Here is a 20,920-nt window from a genome sequence, read left to right on the forward strand (position 1 = left end):
GCCCTTCTCCTCCGATTGCTCAATTTAGATGGCCAGTCAGCTCTAGGAAGAGTCCTGGTGGTTTTGAACTTCTTCCACTTATGGATGATGGAGGCCACTGTGCTCATTGGGACCATCAAAGCAGCAGATATTTTTCTGTAACCTTCCCCAGATTTGTGCCTTGAGACAATCCTGTCTCGGAGGTCTACAGACAATTCCTTTGACTTCATGCTTGGTTTGTGCTCTGACATGAACTGTCAACTGTGGGACCTTCTATAGACAGGTGTGTGCCTTTCAAAATCAGGTCCACTCAACTGAATTGACCACAGGTGGACTCCAATGAAACATCTCAAGGATGATCAGGGAAACAGGATGCACCGGAGCTCAATTTGGAGCTTCATGGCAAAGGCTGTGAATACTTATGTACATGTGCTTTCCCAGTTTTTTTTATTTTTAATAAATTTGCAAAAACCTCAAGTAAACTTTTTTCATGTTGTCATTATGGGGTGTTGTGCGTAGAATTCTGAGGAAAAAAATTAATTTAATCCATTTTGGAATAAGGCTGTAACATAACAAAAATGTGGAACAAGTGATGAAGCGCTGTGAATACTTTCTGGATGCACTGTAAAAGGCACTCTATGTGCCCTGTGCTTGTTAGGATAGGGTCCATCTTTTCCATGACCCAGATTTGGAAGATGGATTTGTATTTAGATATGAAAGGCACTATATAATAGATAGATATGAAATTTCACCTGAAGTAGTCATTGTGCTCTGTGCCGCACTCCATTCTGCTATTTGTTGTGTGTGAAGTTGACCTCAGACTCGAGACACTTGTGATTCTTTTCATTTAGCGCTGCAAAACACCTAAGCATGGCTTCAGCACATCAGCTGCTGGCAGCTCCAGGGTTTCTGCTCAGAGTCTCAGTCATAAAATGAAACAAATAAATAAGAGTGGGCAGTCCTGAGGGAGACATTACGCTGCACAGTGACACCTATAGGCACTCGTCAACAAAGCAATTATTTTGTTTAATTACATGTCTAATTGTTAGACATTTTGATTGACCAGCCATAAGCAGCAATTGTAAGTCCATAAATCTAACTGTTTACGTGGGTTACAATGAAGTCCTTTTATTTTATTTCTTTTTTTTTCCCCATCACTAAATGTCGGCTCAGCTAAAGAAAGTAAAACCCACCCAGAAAAAAAATAAGCCAGCTATGGGAGCTTTGGAAGGAGCATGTTCATTTTCCTAGATCTCGAGCTGCTCTTGTGGCCTTGCTTTTAATTTCCTGCACATTTACTTGACAAAAAGAAAGGAGAACAATCTGGAAATTAAAAAAAAAAAAAAAAGTATGCACGGTATAAGATCCAATGCATTCCCGATCACTTGATTCCATGTCCTCTCAGCACAATGACCATATAAATGACCAGTTGTGGATCCAGGATTTTTCTGTTGTTTCATGCAAATCGTCTTCCGTGTTTGGGTCTGAAGATTTCCTCACAGACTCAGTCAGACAGTGAAGTAATCCAGACATTCAATATAAAGTGACAAATACATGGCACCCTGTCACAACTGAACTGTGTACATATATACATATTGTAAGACCCGAGGTGTGAGAGACACTCTGACAGTGCCAGTGATACATGGCCATTAAACAGACTGTCACTGCTTTTGTGGTTCAACCTGCTGTCTCCGTCTCCTTCTTCAGCCTGTCTCAGCACCGCCGTGATGTTCTGCAGCCCTGTGCTTCGTCCCAGCATACACATACTGTACACGCTGCCAGCTCTGCCTCACACCACTCACAGTGCCATCTCCCCAAGCCTATCTAAACCAGGATCGTATCTCAGGCTGTGCGCTGGCAATACCACCTGGCCGATGGGCCATAGCAGTGGAGGAGCAATCTTCTGTAGGTGCTTCTCTTAAATGCTTTATCTGTCCACCTACCATCCACACTTTCATTCTTTTACAGTCAACTTGTACACTGCCCTCCTCTCAAGCTCCTCATCCTTCCATTTGGCCAGTCAAAGGGTGCAAGGCGATTTGGTCTATCCAAATGGGGCAAGTCCCTTGTGAGTGTGATCAAGGGATACCGCTCCTCTCAAAATCATCAATGCTAGTACCGAACCAGTCCTCCATCTCAGGTCGTCGTTTGGTTTTTCTCCCACTCCCAACATCAGTTCTTGATCTGGACCTGGGGGGCACACATTTCTCAGGTGGCCCAGAACTGTCAAGAGGGGGCAGGGCTACCTGCAGTAGGGGTTTGAGGAGATGTTACAGTAGCGTTTATTGTAGACAGCTTCTCAACTGCTTAATCCCATCAGCCTTCATGTGTGGCTGTCAGCAAACCTTGGGTTACAAGCTGGCTTTGGATCAGCATGGAAGGTGTGACAGATGGTGTTTCCATAGATTGCAGGCGAGTAGGTGATGTTTATGTACAGGCTGAAGGTGAGACAGCTAAGAGCATGTGGAGCTGCACAACATTGGAGTGGAGCCGCACAACATTGGAGTGGCGCTGCAGAATAGCCAAAAAAAGTCAGGCAGTGGGTTCAACTGTGAGGGAACCAACGGCCTATTTAAGGGCCAACTACCGCCAACATTGTCAGAGTGGCAAGTCTATTCTCCTGTCTCATTACAATGTGCTTAAAATACTTCAGCACCTGACTGCATATTGGAACAGATGACTCATGTCCTCCTGGGTCTGTTAATATTTGCTGGGGCGCAACACCCACCATGTGCATCATGGGATACATACAGGTACTTTATGGCACTATTGTATTGTGGTCATGCGAGGTTTGAAAACTGGGGTGCCAACCAGGTCACTCCGTTTGAAAACCAACTGAAGCTTAAATAAAACCAGTGCACAATGGCACAATAGCAAAGCACACTGCAGGGAATCGTAGGTCTGGTTTGAAACTCGCATCTCTCTCGAGCGTCGGTCCAGAATGAGACCCCACCTTCTGTGAGCATTTCGCCTTTACAGTCCTCCGTCCGGCACATTTAACACTGGGCATGTTCTCCTGGCTGTGGTAAACAGAATGTGACGATACCTTGAGCAACTGTTTACAAAACACAAGTCAGGAAGGTGGTCAGGAGACACACAAAAAGTGCAGCACTAGGGTGCCGGCATGTAGGGCTCACTATGAACCTCAGTCCAGACACCTCAATGATCTGCTTGATGCTACACAACGTAAATATATACAAGTAGGGGTGTCACACAGAATTACTTCAACAGAGATACATCAGGGCTTTGTGAGGGTCCTACCCTGAGCCTTAAACCTGAAGGTACAGGACCCTGTTACGAAAGCAACAGAACCTGATACACACACTGCACAGATTATTGGAAACGCCTGTACAGCTGCTCATCCACGCAAATGTCTGATCGGCCAGTCATGTGGGTGCTGCAGGGTGCATACAATTATGCAGATGCAGGTTAGGAGCTCCAGTTAATGTTCACACCAAACACCAGAATCTGGAAAATATGTGATCTTAGTGTTTTGAACCAACCTTGGGTCGGAGTAATGGCCAGCTTGAATGTTTGGAGCTGACAGAATGGCTATAGTAACTCAAGATGACCACTCTGTACAATTGTGGTGGGCAGAACTGCATCTCAGAATGCACAGCATGTCAAGGTGGACTACAGTAGCAGAAGAAGAAGAACACATCAGGTTCGACTTTTATCAGCCAAGAACAGAAAGCTTATGGTGTAGTGGGCATGAATCCGGGCACACAACCTGCCTAATTTCAACAGTCTATGCTGGTGGCTTGGTGGTTTTGTTGTGGTGGAGGTTTTCCTGGCACACTTTCTGCCCGTTAATGCCAATCACACACCCTATTTGAGTATTGTTGCTTTCATGTGCATTCCTTCATTGCCACAATTTACCCATCTTTTAATGGCATCTTCCAGCATGATAATGCAGCATGTCACAGAGCAAACTGGTGTCATGAACATGACAAGGAGTTCAGTGTTTTTCAGTAGTCTTCCCAGTCACGGCATCTGAATCCAAAAGAACACCTTTGGGATGAAGTACAATGGAGATTGGCAGCATGAATGTTGCAGAAATTGTCCACTTGGACAAGAATCTCAAGACAATGTTTCTAGCATCTTGTGCCACATAAAGTGAGCAAAAGGAGGCCCTGCCCAGTATTACTGGAGTGTTCCTAAGAGTTTGCTGAGTGAGTGTATATACTGTGTGCACAATTATTAGGCAAGTGAGTATTTTGACCATATCATCATTTTTAATGCGTATATTCCAACTCCAAGCTGTATTAACTTGAATGCTTATTGGATTTCAGCACGTCAGGTGATGTGTATTTGTGTAATGAGGGAGGGTGTGGCCTAAGGAGATCAACACCCTATATCAAGGTGTGCAGAATTATTAGGCAGCTAGTTTTCCTCAGGCAAAATGGGCCAAAAAAGAGATTTAACTGACTCTGAAAAGTCAAAAATTGTAAAAAGTCTTTCAGAGGGATGCAGCACTTTTGGAATTGCTAAGATATTGGTGTGTGATCACAGAACCATCAAACATTTTGTTGCAAATAGTCAACAGGGTCGCAAGAAACGTGTTGAGAACAAAAGACAAATTAGCTGCCAAAGATTTGAGAAGAATCAAATGTGAAGCTACCAGGAACCCATTATCCTCCAGTACTTTCATATTCCAGAGCTGGAGTGCCCAGAAGTACAAGGTGTTCAGTGCTCAAAGACATGGCCAAGGTAAGGAGGGCTGAAACCCAACCACCACTGAACAAGAAACATAAGTTGAAACGTCAAAACTGGGCCAAGAAATATCTGAAGACAGATTTTTTTCAAAGGTTTTATGGACCGATGAGATGAGAGTGACTCTTGATGGACCAGATGGATGGACCTGTGGATCAGTAATGGGCACAGAGCTCCACTCCAACGTGGAGGTGGGGTACTGGTATGAGCTGGTATTTTTAAAGATGAGCTAGTTGGACCTTTTGCATTGAAGATGAACTCAAAATCAACTCCCAAACCTACTGCCAGTTTTTCAAGACACTTTCTTCAAACAGTGATACAGGAAAAGACCATGATTTTTATGCAGGCCAATGCTCCATCACTTGCATCGAAGTTCTCCACTGCTGGCCAGCCAGTAAAGGCCTTAAAGATGAAGGAATAATGACATGGCCCCTTCCTCATCTGACCTAAACCCTATCGAGAACTTGTGGGCACTTCTTAAACGCTAGATTTACGGGGAGAAAAACAATACACCTCTCTGAAGAGTGTCTGGGAGGCTGTAGTCACTGCTCCACAAAAGCTGATCGTCAACAGATCAAGAAACTGACAGACTCCATGAATGGAAAGGCTTATGACTGTTATTGGAAAGAAGGGTGGCTATATTGGTCATTGATTGATTGATTGATTTTTTTGAAATGTCAGAGATGTTTATTTGTAAATTTTGAGGTGTTTGTTTATTATTCTCACTATAACAGATGAAAATAAACAAGTGAGATGGGAACATTTTCATTTTTCCTTTAAATAAATCTGCACACTAATAGTTGCCTAATAATTGTGCACATATGTATTCCCCTGATGATGTTCACACTCACATTTCCGTTGTGAAACATTCAGGTTTCAGGTTTATTAACATTTTGGATTGACTGATAGCACTGTGTTTGTTCCATATTAAAATTAATCCTCAAAAATACAACTTGCCTAATAATTGTGCACACAGTGTATATATATATATATATATATATATATATATATATATATATATATATATATATATTCTTTATGTCTCCCCTTCAGATTTGTTCCATTTAACACATGTACTCATTAAGAAATTCATTATACGTAATTTAAATATGGACCACCATGGAGTGGACCCCTTAGTGCTTTCTGCAGCTGGTTCCTCACCCAGAATTAAACATAAAATGGTCCTAAGATGTTGGGCTGAGATGTCACATTACATCCTGAACACCATCACCCTATTATATAACACACACACACACACACACACACACACCTGACTGCGGCAGCACGGCGCCCCCAAACGGTCTCATCACACAGCCTGTTATGCGCCACTACTCTGGAGGTCGTATCAAAGAGAGTCCTTCTCAGAGTGAGAGGCGTCTTTTTGAAGCAGATCTTGCGCTGATCTCATTTAATGCACTCGTGTCGAGGTTCTCAGTCATTATTTGTACTGTATCATATTTCAAAAGCACTCCCGAGAATCCCTGGGAGCTGATGAATCTTATTTCGTATGTATGCCTATTCTATATTCACTGCGAGACGGGAAAGTGCATTGTGTGCTGAACCATGAATTATAAAAATTGATCCCTTTGTTATGTTGGTTGGGATGAAATTGAGAGATGCTCATTTTTGCGCTTTGTGTTGCCTGACTCAGCCTCCCGGTGTCAGTTTGCATTTAGCTGCTTGAGCGTATTAAAGTTTCGCTCGTGCTTGTGATGTTCTTGCCAAGAGCGCTCCTGAAGCGATGTGCACCAGACTACGCTTTGTGGCAATTAGTTCAAAAAGTTGTCTTTTTAACTAACTTTTGATGCTTGTGGCTTTTAGGCTTTTTTTTCCCATTTATTTTATTTTTTCTTTTCTGTACCGACGCCTATCTATACGGGCATATAGAGAGCTGCATGCTTTGGGGACGGGAGCCTTTTATTTATTAATCCGTGGTGGCCCGCACTCTTCACGCATCGATATCGGCCACTGGAAATATAAGAAGCCAAGCAGGGCGCTTTATCTTCAATAATGAAAAGCGTGCGGCCGACAGGACCTTTCGTGTCCTGCAGACCTCAAACTGTCACATTCGCAAAAGATCTGGACGAGCAGCGATTTTTAGCCTCAAGTCAGCATTTCTTAAAGCGTCTCAAGCTCTCAGAGGAAAAATAAAACTGTGAATCTTGATCCCGGAAAAATCCGTTTAATAGAGAGAGCGGCACCTGCGGGAATTGACACACTTCCCGTCTCAGCTGTCTCTCCCGAGTGTGTGCGCTCGTTCGTGAGTCTGCATGCAGGTAAGTACAGGCCTACACTCTGTGGCCTATTGTGAAAGAGACTTAAACTACAGCAGCCCAGCAGGCCGTGGACACCTCATTTTCACCGACTTGAGGCAGCTGGGGTGTCCTAACCTTTAATAAGTGCCAAAGTCCACCCAAACGGGCATATATGGTATGTTACAATCAACAAGGCAGTTGAAAAGCCCGATCGTTGGTTTGAGGTGTGTAAAAGAACAATTTTAGACACGGAACACAAAACGTCTCAGATCCTATCACCTAACTGCACAGCTGATTGTTAAAGTACCTCTTAATTGTCATACAAGGAAAACGCAGTTTCCCTACACTCTCAACAAAAAATAAAGCCACCAGAGAAGTGCTCCGGAGCAGTACCACCGGTGCAAAAGTCTTGGGTTCCCAAACGAACCATCCACATGACGTTTCCAGAAAGAACACTTAATTATTTATAGTGGCAAGAAAAAGTATGTGAACCCTTTGGAATGACCTGCATTATCTGGTCACACAGTGTGATCTGATCTTCATCTAAGCCGCATGTGCAGAGAAAAACACAACATGATTACGCTAACAACACACACACAGACACGCATCATCTGTCATGTGTTTGTGGAACGTACCCATCAAAACATTCACAGTGTACTGTGAGAAAAAAAGAGTAAGCGAATCCTTAGATTTATTCAGTCTGAACCTCCTTAGACAGCACTAACCTCTTCACAAGCACTTTCAGGGCTGAAATAGGCCTGCGCAACGTCTGGGAGGAATTCTGGACAATTCTCCCTTTCAGAACTGTTCTAGCTAAGCCACAGTCCGGTGTGAACGGCTCTCTGCAGGTCAGTGGGTTAGGGTGTGGGCAACTTCACAAGTCATATTTTCTTTTTCTCAAAACCTTTTGCAGTAGGTTTAGGGTCACTGTGTCCTGCTTCATTACTCAAGTTCTGCTGAGCTTCAGTGATTCAGGCAGACAGACACCCAGACATTAGGTAGCTTGACAAGCTTTGGAATTCCTTTGACCTCCAAATTGGATTTTGTTCCATTTTAAAATTAATAATTACAAAAAAAAAATTAGTAGCAGAATTTGAAGGAGACACAGTTTCTTCAAGCTGTCCTACAGTTTTCTAAAAACTTCTATTTTTGCATAAACCCAGAAATTGAAAAAGAAATTAGGACAGATTTAGAAACCATTATATCAGACAAATGACTTTGGTGGCCCTGGAATTAACTACTTTTATCTCCATTAGATGTTCTCAAATTCATACCACTCTCAAACCAACTTCAATCCTGTACTGCTAGGTGGTAATAAATTGTAATAATAATAATAATAATAATAGTTCACATTTATATAGCCCTTTTCTCACTACTCCAAACACTTTACATAGTGAGTGGGGATCTACCTGGATGAGGTGGCAGCCGCCATTTTTGCACCAGTGCTCTCACCGCACATGACTGTTAGGTGATGAAGTAGTGAGCGAGACAGCCAATTAGAGCCAGAGGATGATTAGGGGTCAGAATGACTAGGCGTGGTGGGAGATTTAGCTGGGACATCTGCATGCACTACACTCTTTATGAAGGATTACCAGGACCTCAGTTTTACACCTCATCTGAAGGATGGCACCATTCGTACAGCACAGTGTCCCGGTCACTGCACTGGGGCATTAGGGTACAGATTCAGATCAGAGGGTAAGCGCCCCCTGCTGGCCTCACCATCACTTCTTCCAGCTGCAAACCAAGCTTTTCCTAGATGGTCTCCCTTCCAGATACTAGCCAGGCCCAAATATGCTTATGGGTGACCCCTTTTGAAGTGTACATGGTATGGCAGCAGGAACATCTGAGAGATTGGGAGTAGTGACGTAGACGAGAAACAAAGCAAAGACCATGTAATGTCGTGAAAACTCAACTTGCTTTTCACAGTAATCCTAAACCTTAGGTTCTTTTCTATACATATGCATAGACTTTAGTATTAAATAGTGTTTTTACATGGATATGATTGCCATGTCAGCCATAGTGTGTACAACTAGGGCACCAAGGTACATTCTTGTTCATATAGCGCCATTTCTCCCCAGACTTTGCTATGCCGAGACCCCAATGAAAGCATACGAGTCTGTCTCCTCTGCTGACCTTGAATTAATGATGAGCTCTCAATTCCCTAAAGAGAAACCACAGGCAGAGTATCAGTGAAGGCAAACTGTTCTTCTTAGTTGTACCAAAGTGCTGTACAGTAGGCCAAAACTTAAAGATCCATAAAACATACTAAAGCAAAGAACAATAAAAACAGTACATATACAACTTAGTAGGAATGACAACTGAAACATAACCAAGCCAACCCTAACCCTAACAACAACAACATTTAATTATATACCACATTTTCATACAAAAAGTAGCTCAAAGTGCTTTACATAATGAAGAAAAGAAAATAAAAGACAAAATAAGAAATTAAAATAAGACAACATTAGTTAACATAGAAAAGGAGTAAGGTCCGATGGCCAGGGTGGACAGAAAAAAACAAAAAAAAACCTCCAGACGTCTGGAGAAAAAAATAAAATCTGCAGGGGTTCCAGGCCACGGGACCACCCACCCTGCTGCCCAGAGTATTACTATTACTACTATATGTAAATTATGGGGTGGCATGGTGGCGCAGTCGGTAGCACTGCTGCCTCGCAGTTAGGACACCAGGGTTCACTTCCCCGGCCCTCCCAGTGTGGAGTTTGCATGTTCTCCCCGTGTCTGCGTGGGTTTCCTCCCACAGTCCAAAGACATGCAGGTTAGGTGAACTGACGATTCTAAATTGTCCCGAGTGTGTATGTGCGTGTGTGTGTGTATGTGTGTGACTTGCGGTGGGCTGGCGCCCTGCCCGGGGTTTGTTTCCTGCCTTGTACCCTATGTTGGCTGAGATTGGCTCCAGCAGATCCCCGTGACCCTGTAGTTAGGATATAGCGGGTTGGATAATAGATGGATGTAAATTATGAAACCATTTATATACTATACATAAACACATGCATTACATTTAGCACACAGTAAAACAGAATAAATCTCAATGATTACCATAAACAATCATAACAATATGAAGTCCATTAATATTGTAATTGTGATCTCGCTAGTCTGCAACAGCAGAAAGGGAACCTAAACCTTCAATCAACCGAATTATTGGAGAAAATAAGCCTCTGGGGGTCTGTGGCCAGTTATAACAAACACCACTCTGATGACCTTGGCCAGTTGACTGTACCCCCCCATTCCTATGAAATTATACATGCTGGACAGTCTAATAAGAAGCAGATTGATTCCAGTTATCTTTAAATCCCTAGGCTCCCGATATGTCTGGGGTCACTTACCATAGACAGGAGTGGTAGCTCGTCAAAGCAGAAGTGGCAGCCACTGGATAAAGAGAAGAGAAAAAGAAAAAGAACAGAACAGCTTTACATTACTACATGTGTGGAAACATGAATTGGTGTCTGTCTAGTATTGTGTGTTTTCTTCTTCTCAAATAGCAAGTGTCCATCCATACTTTGTACAGGACCATCCTTAAAGGTTGAACTGCTTTAGTCCAACCAACACATGAGAAAAGCACTTTATAATACTTCAGCATCCAACCTAGTTAAGTACTCTCTGATTGGGCTTTGCCTCTGCGTCTTTGATGAGAAAGCAAAGGTTTGATTTGAAACTCAAAGTTTACGCAGCCACCAAGCTTGTAGAAATGTGACCATCATGCCTATCAGAGCTTGTTAGTTTGGCACCCCGTTCCATAACCATGGGTATTAATATGTCATTCTCCCCTCCACTATGCAGCCCAGAAGATAGTGTTCTCCTGGCATCCACCAAACCCACGTTGCTCCAACAGACAGCCAGATTTAGAGTTTGGCCAGATCTGCCAGTTAGTGAAGTGTGGATCATCACTCCAGAGAGCAACTTTCCACTGTTCCAGAATCCAATGGAGGGTGGTGTGTTTTACAGCACTCCAGCCAATGCTTGGCATTACGCTTAGTGATTTTAGGCTTCTGTGCAGCTGTTTGGCCTTAGAAACCCATTTCCAGAAGCTCCTGGCACACAGTTCTTGTGATGATGTTGCTTCCAGAGGCAGTTTAAGACTCGGTTGTGAGTGAGGCCACAGAAGACAAGCCATTTTCTAATGCAGCCATGCTGTGTGAGTTTGTATGTTTCACCACACTGTGGCTGAGGACTTGTTACTCCTCGACACTTCCACCTCACAATAATAGCATTTACAGTTGAGAAATGCAGAAATTTCACATACTGACTTGTGGCAAAGGTGGCATCCTATGACAGTGCCACATTTAAAGTCACTGAGCTCTTCAGTATCACCCAGTGTCTGTTAATGAAGATCACGTAGATGTGTGTTTGATTTGATGCACCCGTTAACAATGAAACACCTGAAATCATTTGTTACCACAAACATTTAGCAATACGGTGTACATCTATGGCTGGTTACAGAGAAACATGTGACATGTGACATATACATGCATTGGTTGTGTTGAAATTTAAGAAATAGTAGCACATTTTACTTTGAATAGTAAAGGATTAATTAATGTAATGATTGCTCTTTGATTTCCCATCCACATTGTAATCTTCACCCTCGTAGGCCTTCCGCAGTAAGAATACTAAACTCTAAAGAAACGTAACAATTTAGAGAGCAGCCAGATCTGTACAACTACTAGAATGAAAAATTCTTATAGTCCTGGGGATAAAATAGTTCTTAAATAAATTGCTGTTGAGCTTTGACAACTGAAATCTGCGGCCTGATAGCAGTAAATGTAGAAAACACAAGATGGCTGCTGTTACACAGAATCAGGTTAGCTGTCTTTCTAACTTTCTAACTCAGTGAGGGAGGGCTGCTCCATATAAATACAGACATGGACACATTTCTTTGTCCACTTAAGAGGAGGCGGAGGTTGGGAACATGCGCGGAAAGAAGCCCACTGAAGAAGTGCTGCATGTTTCCAGAAAAAGTGATTCAATGAAAATCAATTGTCTCCTGTGTAGCTGCATGCCTTTGATATGCCATCGAGTAAAGCAAAGCAAGTGTGAAAAGAAATCAAGTGTTACTTGTTCTGCAAGAATATTTAAAATGGCCTGGACACATTGTTGGGACCCCTAAAATGATCCTAAATAATTGGATTCAAGGGATTTTGCAAACTGACTGTTTTCTTGAATTTGTATTACACACATCTCCAATCATTTATATTGAGAACAGTCATCACTCTGTCGTTTGGTGTCACTGTGTGTCCTGCACTGAACATGGACCATAGAAAGCCGAGAAATGAATTGTCTGAAGAGATCAGAAAGAAATTGACAGACAAGCAAATGCTAGAAGAGCATCTTCGAGCAGCTTGATGTTCTAGAGTTGGTGAAGGTGGAGGAGTTTAAATACTTGGGATCAGCAGTACATAGAGTGGAGTGGCTGGAGAAGAGTGTCAGGAGTGATTTGTGACAGACGGGCATCAGCAAGAGTGACAGTGAAGGTCTACAGGACGGTAGTGAGACCAGCTGTGTTATATGGACTGGAGACGGTGTCACAGGAGACAGGTGGAGGTGGCAGAGTTAAAGATGTTAAGATTTGCATTGGGTGTGATGATGATGGACAGGATTAGAAATGAGGACATTAGAGGGTCAGCTCAGGTCTGGAGACAAAGTCAGAGAGGCGAGATGGCGTTGGTTTGGACATGTGCAGAGGAGAGATGAGGGGTATATTGGGAGAAGGAATGCTAAGGATAGAGCTGCTGGGTAAGAGGAGAAGAGGAAGGCCTAAGAGAAGGTTTATGGCTGTTTTGAGAGGGGACATGCAGGTGATGGGTGTGACAGAACAAGATGCAGAGGACAGAAAGATGGAAGAAGATGATCCGCTGTTGCAACCCCTAACGGGAACAGCTGAAAGAAGAAGAAGAAGAAGGTGGTCCATGGGGCTGTAACTAGACGCAGCCACAAGAGGAAAAATCAACCCCAAAATGGGCAGAAGGACAGTGGAAATGGTGGAAAAATAGCCAAGGACAGCTTCCAAAAAGATACAAGCTGAATTGCAAGGTCAAGGTCCATTAGTGTCTGATCGCTTTCTGAGTGACAGTGGGCTCAATGGAAGAAGGACTCTATATACTAAAGCCAGATTTAAATTTCCTAAACTGCACATTGACAAGCCACAGTGAATGTCATTTGGACAGTTGAGACACAAATGAATAGAACGCCAGACCTGCTGTGAAACATGGAGGAGGCTTGTTTACAGCGATTGCAAACTGTAAAGGTTGTGCAACCAAATATTAGGTGACGGTTCCCATCATTTGTGTTCTTACTCCAGATGCGGCCTCACCAATGTGTTGTAAAGCTTGAGCCTAACCTCCTTGGACTGATACTCTACACATCAGGGCGCTATATAACCTCACATTCTGGTAGCCTTCTTAATGGCTTCTGAACACTGCCTGACAGTTAACAGAGTTGAGTCCACTGTGACTCCAAAATCCTTTCCATGAAGTGTACTTTCAATTTTCAGACCCACCCACCCCAATGTGTATTCAAACCTCTCATTTTAACTCCCCACATACAACACTATTTACTTAAATTACATTTCATCTGCCACAAATTTGCCCAAGCCCGCATGTTGTCCAAGTTCCTCTTTAAATGATTCAACAGATTCTCGATTATCTGCCAATCCTCCTAGCTTGGTTATCACCTGCAGACGTAGCCAGCTTGTTACTTACTGTATATTCCTATCAAAATCAGTTATATATATTAAGAATAGCAGAGGCCTCAGCACTGACCCCTGCTGGACGCCACTCTTAATATCACCCAGTTCTGATGAGGTTCCTCACCCCATCTCCCTGTGTTTCCTGTGTTTTAGCCAATTCTGCACCCATCTACACACAACACCCTAAACTCCCACTTGCTTTAGTTTAATGCCTTCGCTCTCATATGGCACTTTATCAAATGCTTCCTGATGACTCTGCTGTTGGAGTGCACTCTTTGTCTTTTACTACATGGTCCTTTGTCCATGCTGCGGTGTTCAACTGTGAGCTCTTTGCTCCACAGAGTAGATAGCTTCTCACCCCAAAGACAGTGGCTCCTCTGCTTTAGCTCACAAAGAGAACAGATTGCCTTCATTCAGGTGCCCCCCAAAGACAGTGGATTACCAGCTTTTAGCTCCTCAAAAAGACAGAAGGGATTAATGCAGCTAATTTTGAAGGAGGATGTAACCTCTAATTATTGGGTGACAATCTCTTGCAGTTACTGATCCAATGCCCGCTTAGAGGTGCGTTATTTTGTCCATCACATCTGGCCCGAGTTCAAGCCTAAGATTAACGTCTTTTTTGTCTGAAGGGGTCTCTGCAGAGGTGTGACTTACACCTTTGTTGTCCGATGAAGTAAAAGCCTGACCAAAGTGTTAGTAGGGCTGAGTTCAGCCATTCGCTCTGTCGTGTAGGTGAGAAGCAAGCAGCCAAGTTTCGGCACCCCTCTTCAATCTGCTCTATTAACAGGCCTTGTGGGCCACTAAAACTCTAGCAAAACGATCACTACCCACTTTGTCCTTCAGTGGACAGCTCTGAAAATGTGAGTAAACCCCACCTCCAGGCCAGACAGAACACAGAGAGCATTTAGTTATAATGTTGAGACCAAAACTAACATCTTTTAATCTCACACAGTTTTTTTTTTCTTGTGGGAAAACACAAAGGTGTTATCTTTCTGTTGCTGCCGGTTGATACAGCCTGCGATTTACATCACGTCTCCTGTGTCCCAAGTGAGGCACCTGTCAGGGCAAATATGGCACTTACTGAACTCTACATGTAAAGTACTGTGCTAGTGGATGGAGCGAACCATAGAAAAGCACAAGAATCAAAAGAATACTGCACTCAGAAATGAAACATTTTATATGTTATTTACCCCAAGTGTCTTCTAGTAATAACCAGGAAAAAACGTAGAATGAAGATTTAAAAAGTTGATGATAATGCAAGATATTGCTGTACAATGGAAAATAGTGTGAAAAATGTCCAAGGGGGAAAAAAAAAAAAAATCTCATGTTACCGCTTATGTTATCAATGGCGCTTACTGCACATGTCAGTTACCCAATCATTTGCTCTCAGCATGCACAACACATGCACTTGTTTGTAAATAATATTACATGAATGCTTCTGGAAAGATCAATGCATGTCGTACACAGGAAACACAAGTCACATGGCTCCTAATGACCAAGTTTAAGATTTTACGCCCACACTACCATGTTTCCTTTTAAAAATACGGACATTAGTGACCATTTTCACTTTTTGTCCACACAATCCATGTGTTTTTAACCCTTGAAAACCCCCCAAAACAAAGACTTTACATGCAAGTGATGCAGTGTGTCAAGAAATCATACCCCCCCGGCCCACTAGCACAAGCTATTTGTAAAAGTTGAACTGGGCCACTGGAGCATTGGGACCCACACCACAGGGTGAGCGCTCCCTGCTAACCACACCAACACCTTTTCCAGCAGCAACTCAAGCGTTTCCAAGATGGTCTCCTATCCAAGTACTGATTGGGCCCACGAGACGATGGCCTGCCACAAGTAGCCAAATCTGTTAAAGTCTCAACTCCAGAGGCAATGACAAGATATCTGGAACTGCAAGGTGAACTTTAAGGGCCCAAAGGTCACCGGTGCATTTATGTCTCTCCCCAATTAGGCTGGGAAAGAGAGATGGATAATCTGGTTATTCCACCAAGTAAGAGTCTAGACAAGTGTGAATGGGTGAAAACGGAGATTGTTAAAAATGCAAACTCTAATCACGCTCGGATTGGATTACATGGCACTTCCCTGACTGGATCATTCTTGTTAAAATGTCTCATTCCCCGATTGGTCGCCCTTCACAGAAGAAAGCGATATTCTAACATGGCAGACACAGTGTAGTCGCTTTGCATGGTATTTGCTGTATAGCTTACATATATGCATATAAATTGTGTTTTGTACATGAATGCTGCATACATATGCAAAAGGCAAATAATTACCTGTTGTTACAATTTTGCAATAAATTTCATGGCTTGTAGCGTTACACTAGAAAAACCAAAATCCTTCAGAGATTTCTCTGCCAACACACACACGTGCAACATAGGAGAACTGCTACATCATATGAATTTTCAGTCATTTTAGAGTAGGCAGAGGTACTTTTATAAGTGATGTGAAAATGCTTGTGTGGGCAAAGATTGTTATGAAAATGTAGTAGTGTGGACTTAGCCAAAGAACTACTGGTGTTACGCATCGGGAAAGAAATCCAAACACAAAGTTACAGACTCAGTCCTCGCCTGTGATCACTTTGTGCGCCTGAGCAGGTCAGCTAATCTCACTGAGCTCCTGGTGCAAATATGAAACGCAAAAAGTTGTAAAAGGCATCTGTGCCCTTAAATTGCATGGGCACGGTGGTCACTCTAGGAATGTGCCGCAATATTTAAACTAAAAAGTTGTTGTTAGAAATATGGAAATATTTGTACTTAACACATTACAGCTGTACAAAGAGGTGTTTCATTTACACCCTGTACACGTGACAATAATGACTCCATGAATAAAACGGATTTATCTGGAGCCCTGACACCCTGGCCCAAACTCTCTGGACATGATGTGTTCTGCAGCGGAAACTGAGGGAGTTCACTGCTTTACAAACATCTTCAACCTCCACAACCATCCTCAGCAGTAATATGTTCTGAGGGTGTGCCTGCTGTGATACCAGACCTTCAGTTCCAATTTCAAGATGCTTATGGAAAAAACATCTTTTATTAAGCACAGGAAAAGCCGTCTCATACTTTGCCTTTTGGCAGACTTCCACCTTTCTTCAGAGTTTACTGTCTCTTTTAGAATAGGAGTCTTTTATGTGAGGGTCAACTGATCAGGTAAAGAAACATTTAAAAACTTGAGTGTGCCACTTCACCTCTCTGGTTGCTTGATTTAGAAATACCCAAACAAAGCCAAGTGCAGCTTTTCAAGTGACCCATGTGGGAGGCAATGACACTCCTGGCTACAAACTGATCATTACCCATTCAGCCATTTTTTTTTTTTTTACCCACTTTGTCTTCTTTAGGATTTCTGGTAGGCAGAGATCATCCCATCCACAACATGTACAAAGCAAGAGTACCAGACTACTACAACAAACTCACAGCAGAGCAAATCTGAGCAGCCAGTCAGCACAATGCCATGTATTTAGATGTTAGAAAAACACAAAGAGAATAGAGACACCTCTCCTCAAGCACTGTGAGAGATGGCAGCAGCACGTGCTACTAAGCGTGACGCATGTAATTGTTATGATGCAGGCAGAACTCATTTTGCATGCAGTTCTCAAGCCATGGGGATTGTCTATGACCATCAATTTATGAACCAAACCTGTCAGTCACACTGACCCCTTATTAAGGAGTTTCCTTCTAACAGTCTCTCTTGCTTTTACAGGTTATCCATATTACAGGACGATTACGGATCAGGATGTCCCTGACCCATGGACGCAACGTCCCTAATCAAATAATGGGCATGGTAGTTGTGGCCCACGCGCTGCCTCCTCCCACAATCAATGAAGTGAGAATCGACTGCCAGATGTTTGTCACTCGAGTAAATATGGACCTCAATATTGTTTACTGTGAAAATAGGTAAGTTGTATGTCTTTTTATTAGGATTTACCATTTCAAGTGTCCTCACTGGACATCATAGAAAATCAGAAAAGGGATACTGTAGGTGATACTGCTGCCTATACGATGAATGGAGATACACTGAAATAAGTTGAAGAAAATGAAAAGGAAGATCAGGGTGAAGACCAGGAGGGAGCAAAGAAGGTTAGGAGTATGCTAAGGTAGTCAGCAGAGGAGTTATGATGTTTGAGACAGAGTGACATTTCTCACGTTACTGAGATTTATTTGTGCAGCCTTCTTGGTTGTCAGTTGAACTAAGACAAGGCATACTAATAGTGTGGGCCAACAACGCAAAGACAAAGGTATAGGAGGCTATCCTAACTGGCCTGAAATGAAGACATGAGGCAACATCTCAAGCCCACTCCGTTCTCGATGGAATACTCCATCCAAAAATAGTTTTCTTCTGTTACTTACCCCGTGCAGTTTGTAGTGATGGCTGAGAAAAAGTTTTAACGTCATGTTTTTATGCAGCATAAAGATAGCAAAGTTTTTGATATAACAGGGGCCAATTGTAACCAACGCTGGAAAAGAGCAAACAGTACCAAAAATGTCTGTGAAAAAATCTCATGTTACTCGTCTTGCATAGTCCACACATTAAGTCTTCCACTCGTGGGCTGACAACGTCCCAAACACATGTATTTTTACTAAAATATTGTGAAATAAACCACTTCCAGGAAATGCTCTCATGAGCAAAAGTGGAACGTGCCCAAGAATTTGAATTTAATTAATTTGAATCAAACCTACATGGCGAAAGTAACTTTAAAAAAATATAACTTTTGGGTGGAGTATTACCTTATAGCACTTATATCAGTTCCACCACTGAGTCAAAGCCATATCCTTTCAGTGATGTATTTATTAATGTAACGTACAGTATATATTAATGGGCAGAACTTCAACCATGTTTGCTGTTATTTTAGCAGCAATATAAAGTGTACTGTATGTATAAAATGCTAGAGAGAGAGATACTGTAGAAAAGAGTAACTTGCAGGGTCCCAAACATTGCTGGGGTGCCAGCACAGACCCCCTGTTTAATTGCGAGGCTACTGAAAAGTCAGTAACATTCAAAGAAATAAACAGGAGAACAGGGGCACTAAAACACAAATAGCTGTTGAGCAGAAATTCCAAAATAAGAAATCTGACTGGGACCTCAAGTGAGACGCCTCCTTCCAGAGAAGTCTGCTTTTATAAACTCCAGATCAGAAGGAGCGGGACGTAAAGGTAATGGAGATGTGGTCAGTCAGACTCCTGGGACATCTTATCTGAACTTTGGAGGACAGAGACAGAACAATTAATGACAATGCCCCTCTCGCCTCAAGGTGATACCACATAAGTGATCAGAGCCTGCAAGGTGACCCTCATGCATGTCAATTGATCAATAGATAGAAAATGATTATCAATCTTTCTATCACACTTAATTCCTGAACTATCCATGGCGGGTGCTGGAGCCTATCCCAGCTAACAGGGGCGCAAGGCAGGGACAATCCCCTGAACACAGCATAAGTCCATCATAGAGATGGACAGATTTTTAATTCCATATTAAAGAACAGAACAGTGACCGCAGTTATACATCAAAATAAATGTACAGTATGAAACAAAACTGAAGATCACTGCAGAAACAAAAAAGAAACTTTTCCAAACAAACTGATTTCTGAAAAGAAGCCCCCATCACCAGTCCATTAATTATTGCTCTCTTATCCACCGTGCACATAACACTTCCCCATCACCTCATATCAATTTAAAAGTGTTCATGTGATCAATAAGTGCATAATATGCTAATTCTATTTTAATCTGCTTTTAACAGAGACCTAAAACATCAGGATAGATGGATGGAAAGATAGATGGACAGACAGACAGATATGAAAGGCACTATATGATAGATAGCATTTTACCCACCACCACCCCTTTAAAGTCTGAGCTCACATTATTTTGGGCACATTATCAGCAGCCTTACTGGTATTGTATATTGGGTACTGGTATGTTATATCTGTTCCCATGAATTAATCTTACATGTGCATTATTTTGCAGCACGGTGGCGCAGTGGGTAGCGCTGCTGCCTCACAGTTAGTAGACCCGGGTTCGCTTGCCAGGTCCTCCCTGCGTGGAGTTTGCATGTTCTCCCCGTGTCTGCGTGGGTTTCCTCCCACAGTCCAAAGACATGCAGGTGAGGTGAATTGGCAATTCTAAATTGTCCCACGTGTGTGTGTGGGCTGGCGCCCTGCCTGGGGTTTGTTTCCTGCCTTGTACCCTGTATTGGCTGGGATTGGCTCCAGCAGACCCCCATGACCCTGTAGTTAGGATGTAGCTGATGTAGGTGATGGATGGATGTGCGTTATTTTCCCCCAGGGATGGTAAGTCATCTGCCTATGGGCTTTTACTCCCAGTGTAGTGACCCCAGCTGAATGTCAGCAGAAAGACTACATAGCAGTTGCTCTGCTGCTCTCCTCCCTGCTAAAATGTTGTCCACACACTCACTCCTTTGTGGATTCAGTCAGGGTTACACCAAAAGGTCTGATTCCTCCAAACAGTCTCAACTAGTGGCCTCTTATATCACTCGGTTGCCTGGTCAGTGGCAGCCTGGGTCTCCCATATGGGGTACAAGGACCCTCTAATGGATGACTTTCGCTATTTCTGTAACCTGTATTGTTTATCAAGACAAGTTGTGCTAAACCCCTGCAACTGGACATAAGTTTTTACTACAGTGGTTCCTATTTAATTTGGCTTCCCACGGCCTCCAGTTTAGTTTTTCTGTTATGACTCCTGGATTCTTTTTGTCATGCATGTTGCATTATGATTTTCTGTAAAAAGGTGCTAGTGGGGTGGATAGGGAGTTGAATAGTATTCCCGTCTTGTTTCACTAAAGCTTTGTCTTTCCCTTGTGCAGAATTAGTGATTACATGGATCTGACTCCTGTAGACATTGTGGGCAAGAGATGCTATCAATTCATTCATGCTGAAGACGTGGAGGGGATCAGACACAGCCATTTAGACCGTGAGTACCTACTACTGCACATTCTTATTGGCTACTGGAGGACAGCTTATTCATGCACCTTGAAAAATGGATTTTGAAACTAAAATCTTATTATGGCAGTAGAGTGAATGGAGCTGTGCTCAAAGAGCAAATTAAATAGGCAGCTGAATTGAAATCATAGTGGAGGAAAAAAAAAAAGAGAGCATAAAATATTAAAGTTGCACTTGTCGCCGCTCACGTTCCACAAGACAAAGTGAGTGTTTGGCATATAAGCCAAGTATGCAGTGCTTAACTCTTTGATACCAGGCTCTTACTGTCCTACAGTACGCTTGTGCTAGTGCCACCTCACCATGTCACTT

General features: G+C 42.7%; 1 protein-coding gene across 4 annotated transcripts in view; it reads left to right on the plus strand.

The window, feature by feature from the left end:
* The window catches only part of LOC120518989 (neuronal PAS domain-containing protein 3), a 716,144-nt gene that overhangs the window by 660,627 nt on the left and 34,597 nt on the right, over positions 1-20,920 (plus strand). For all 4 annotated transcript variants that reach the window (XM_039742042.1, XM_039742043.1, XM_039742044.1 and 1 more), the window contains 2 exons: positions 17,362-17,555; positions 20,476-20,582. In XM_039742042.1, the coding sequence (XP_039597976.1) occupies positions 17,362-17,555; positions 20,476-20,582 (301 nt within the window). The remainder of the gene's footprint in view (positions 1-17,361; positions 17,556-20,475; positions 20,583-20,920) is intronic.

The sequence above is a fragment of the Polypterus senegalus genome, chromosome 18 (assembly GCF_016835505.1).
Source record: "Polypterus senegalus isolate Bchr_013 chromosome 18, ASM1683550v1, whole genome shotgun sequence".
Classification (NCBI taxonomy): domain Eukaryota; kingdom Metazoa; phylum Chordata; class Cladistia; order Polypteriformes; family Polypteridae; genus Polypterus; species Polypterus senegalus.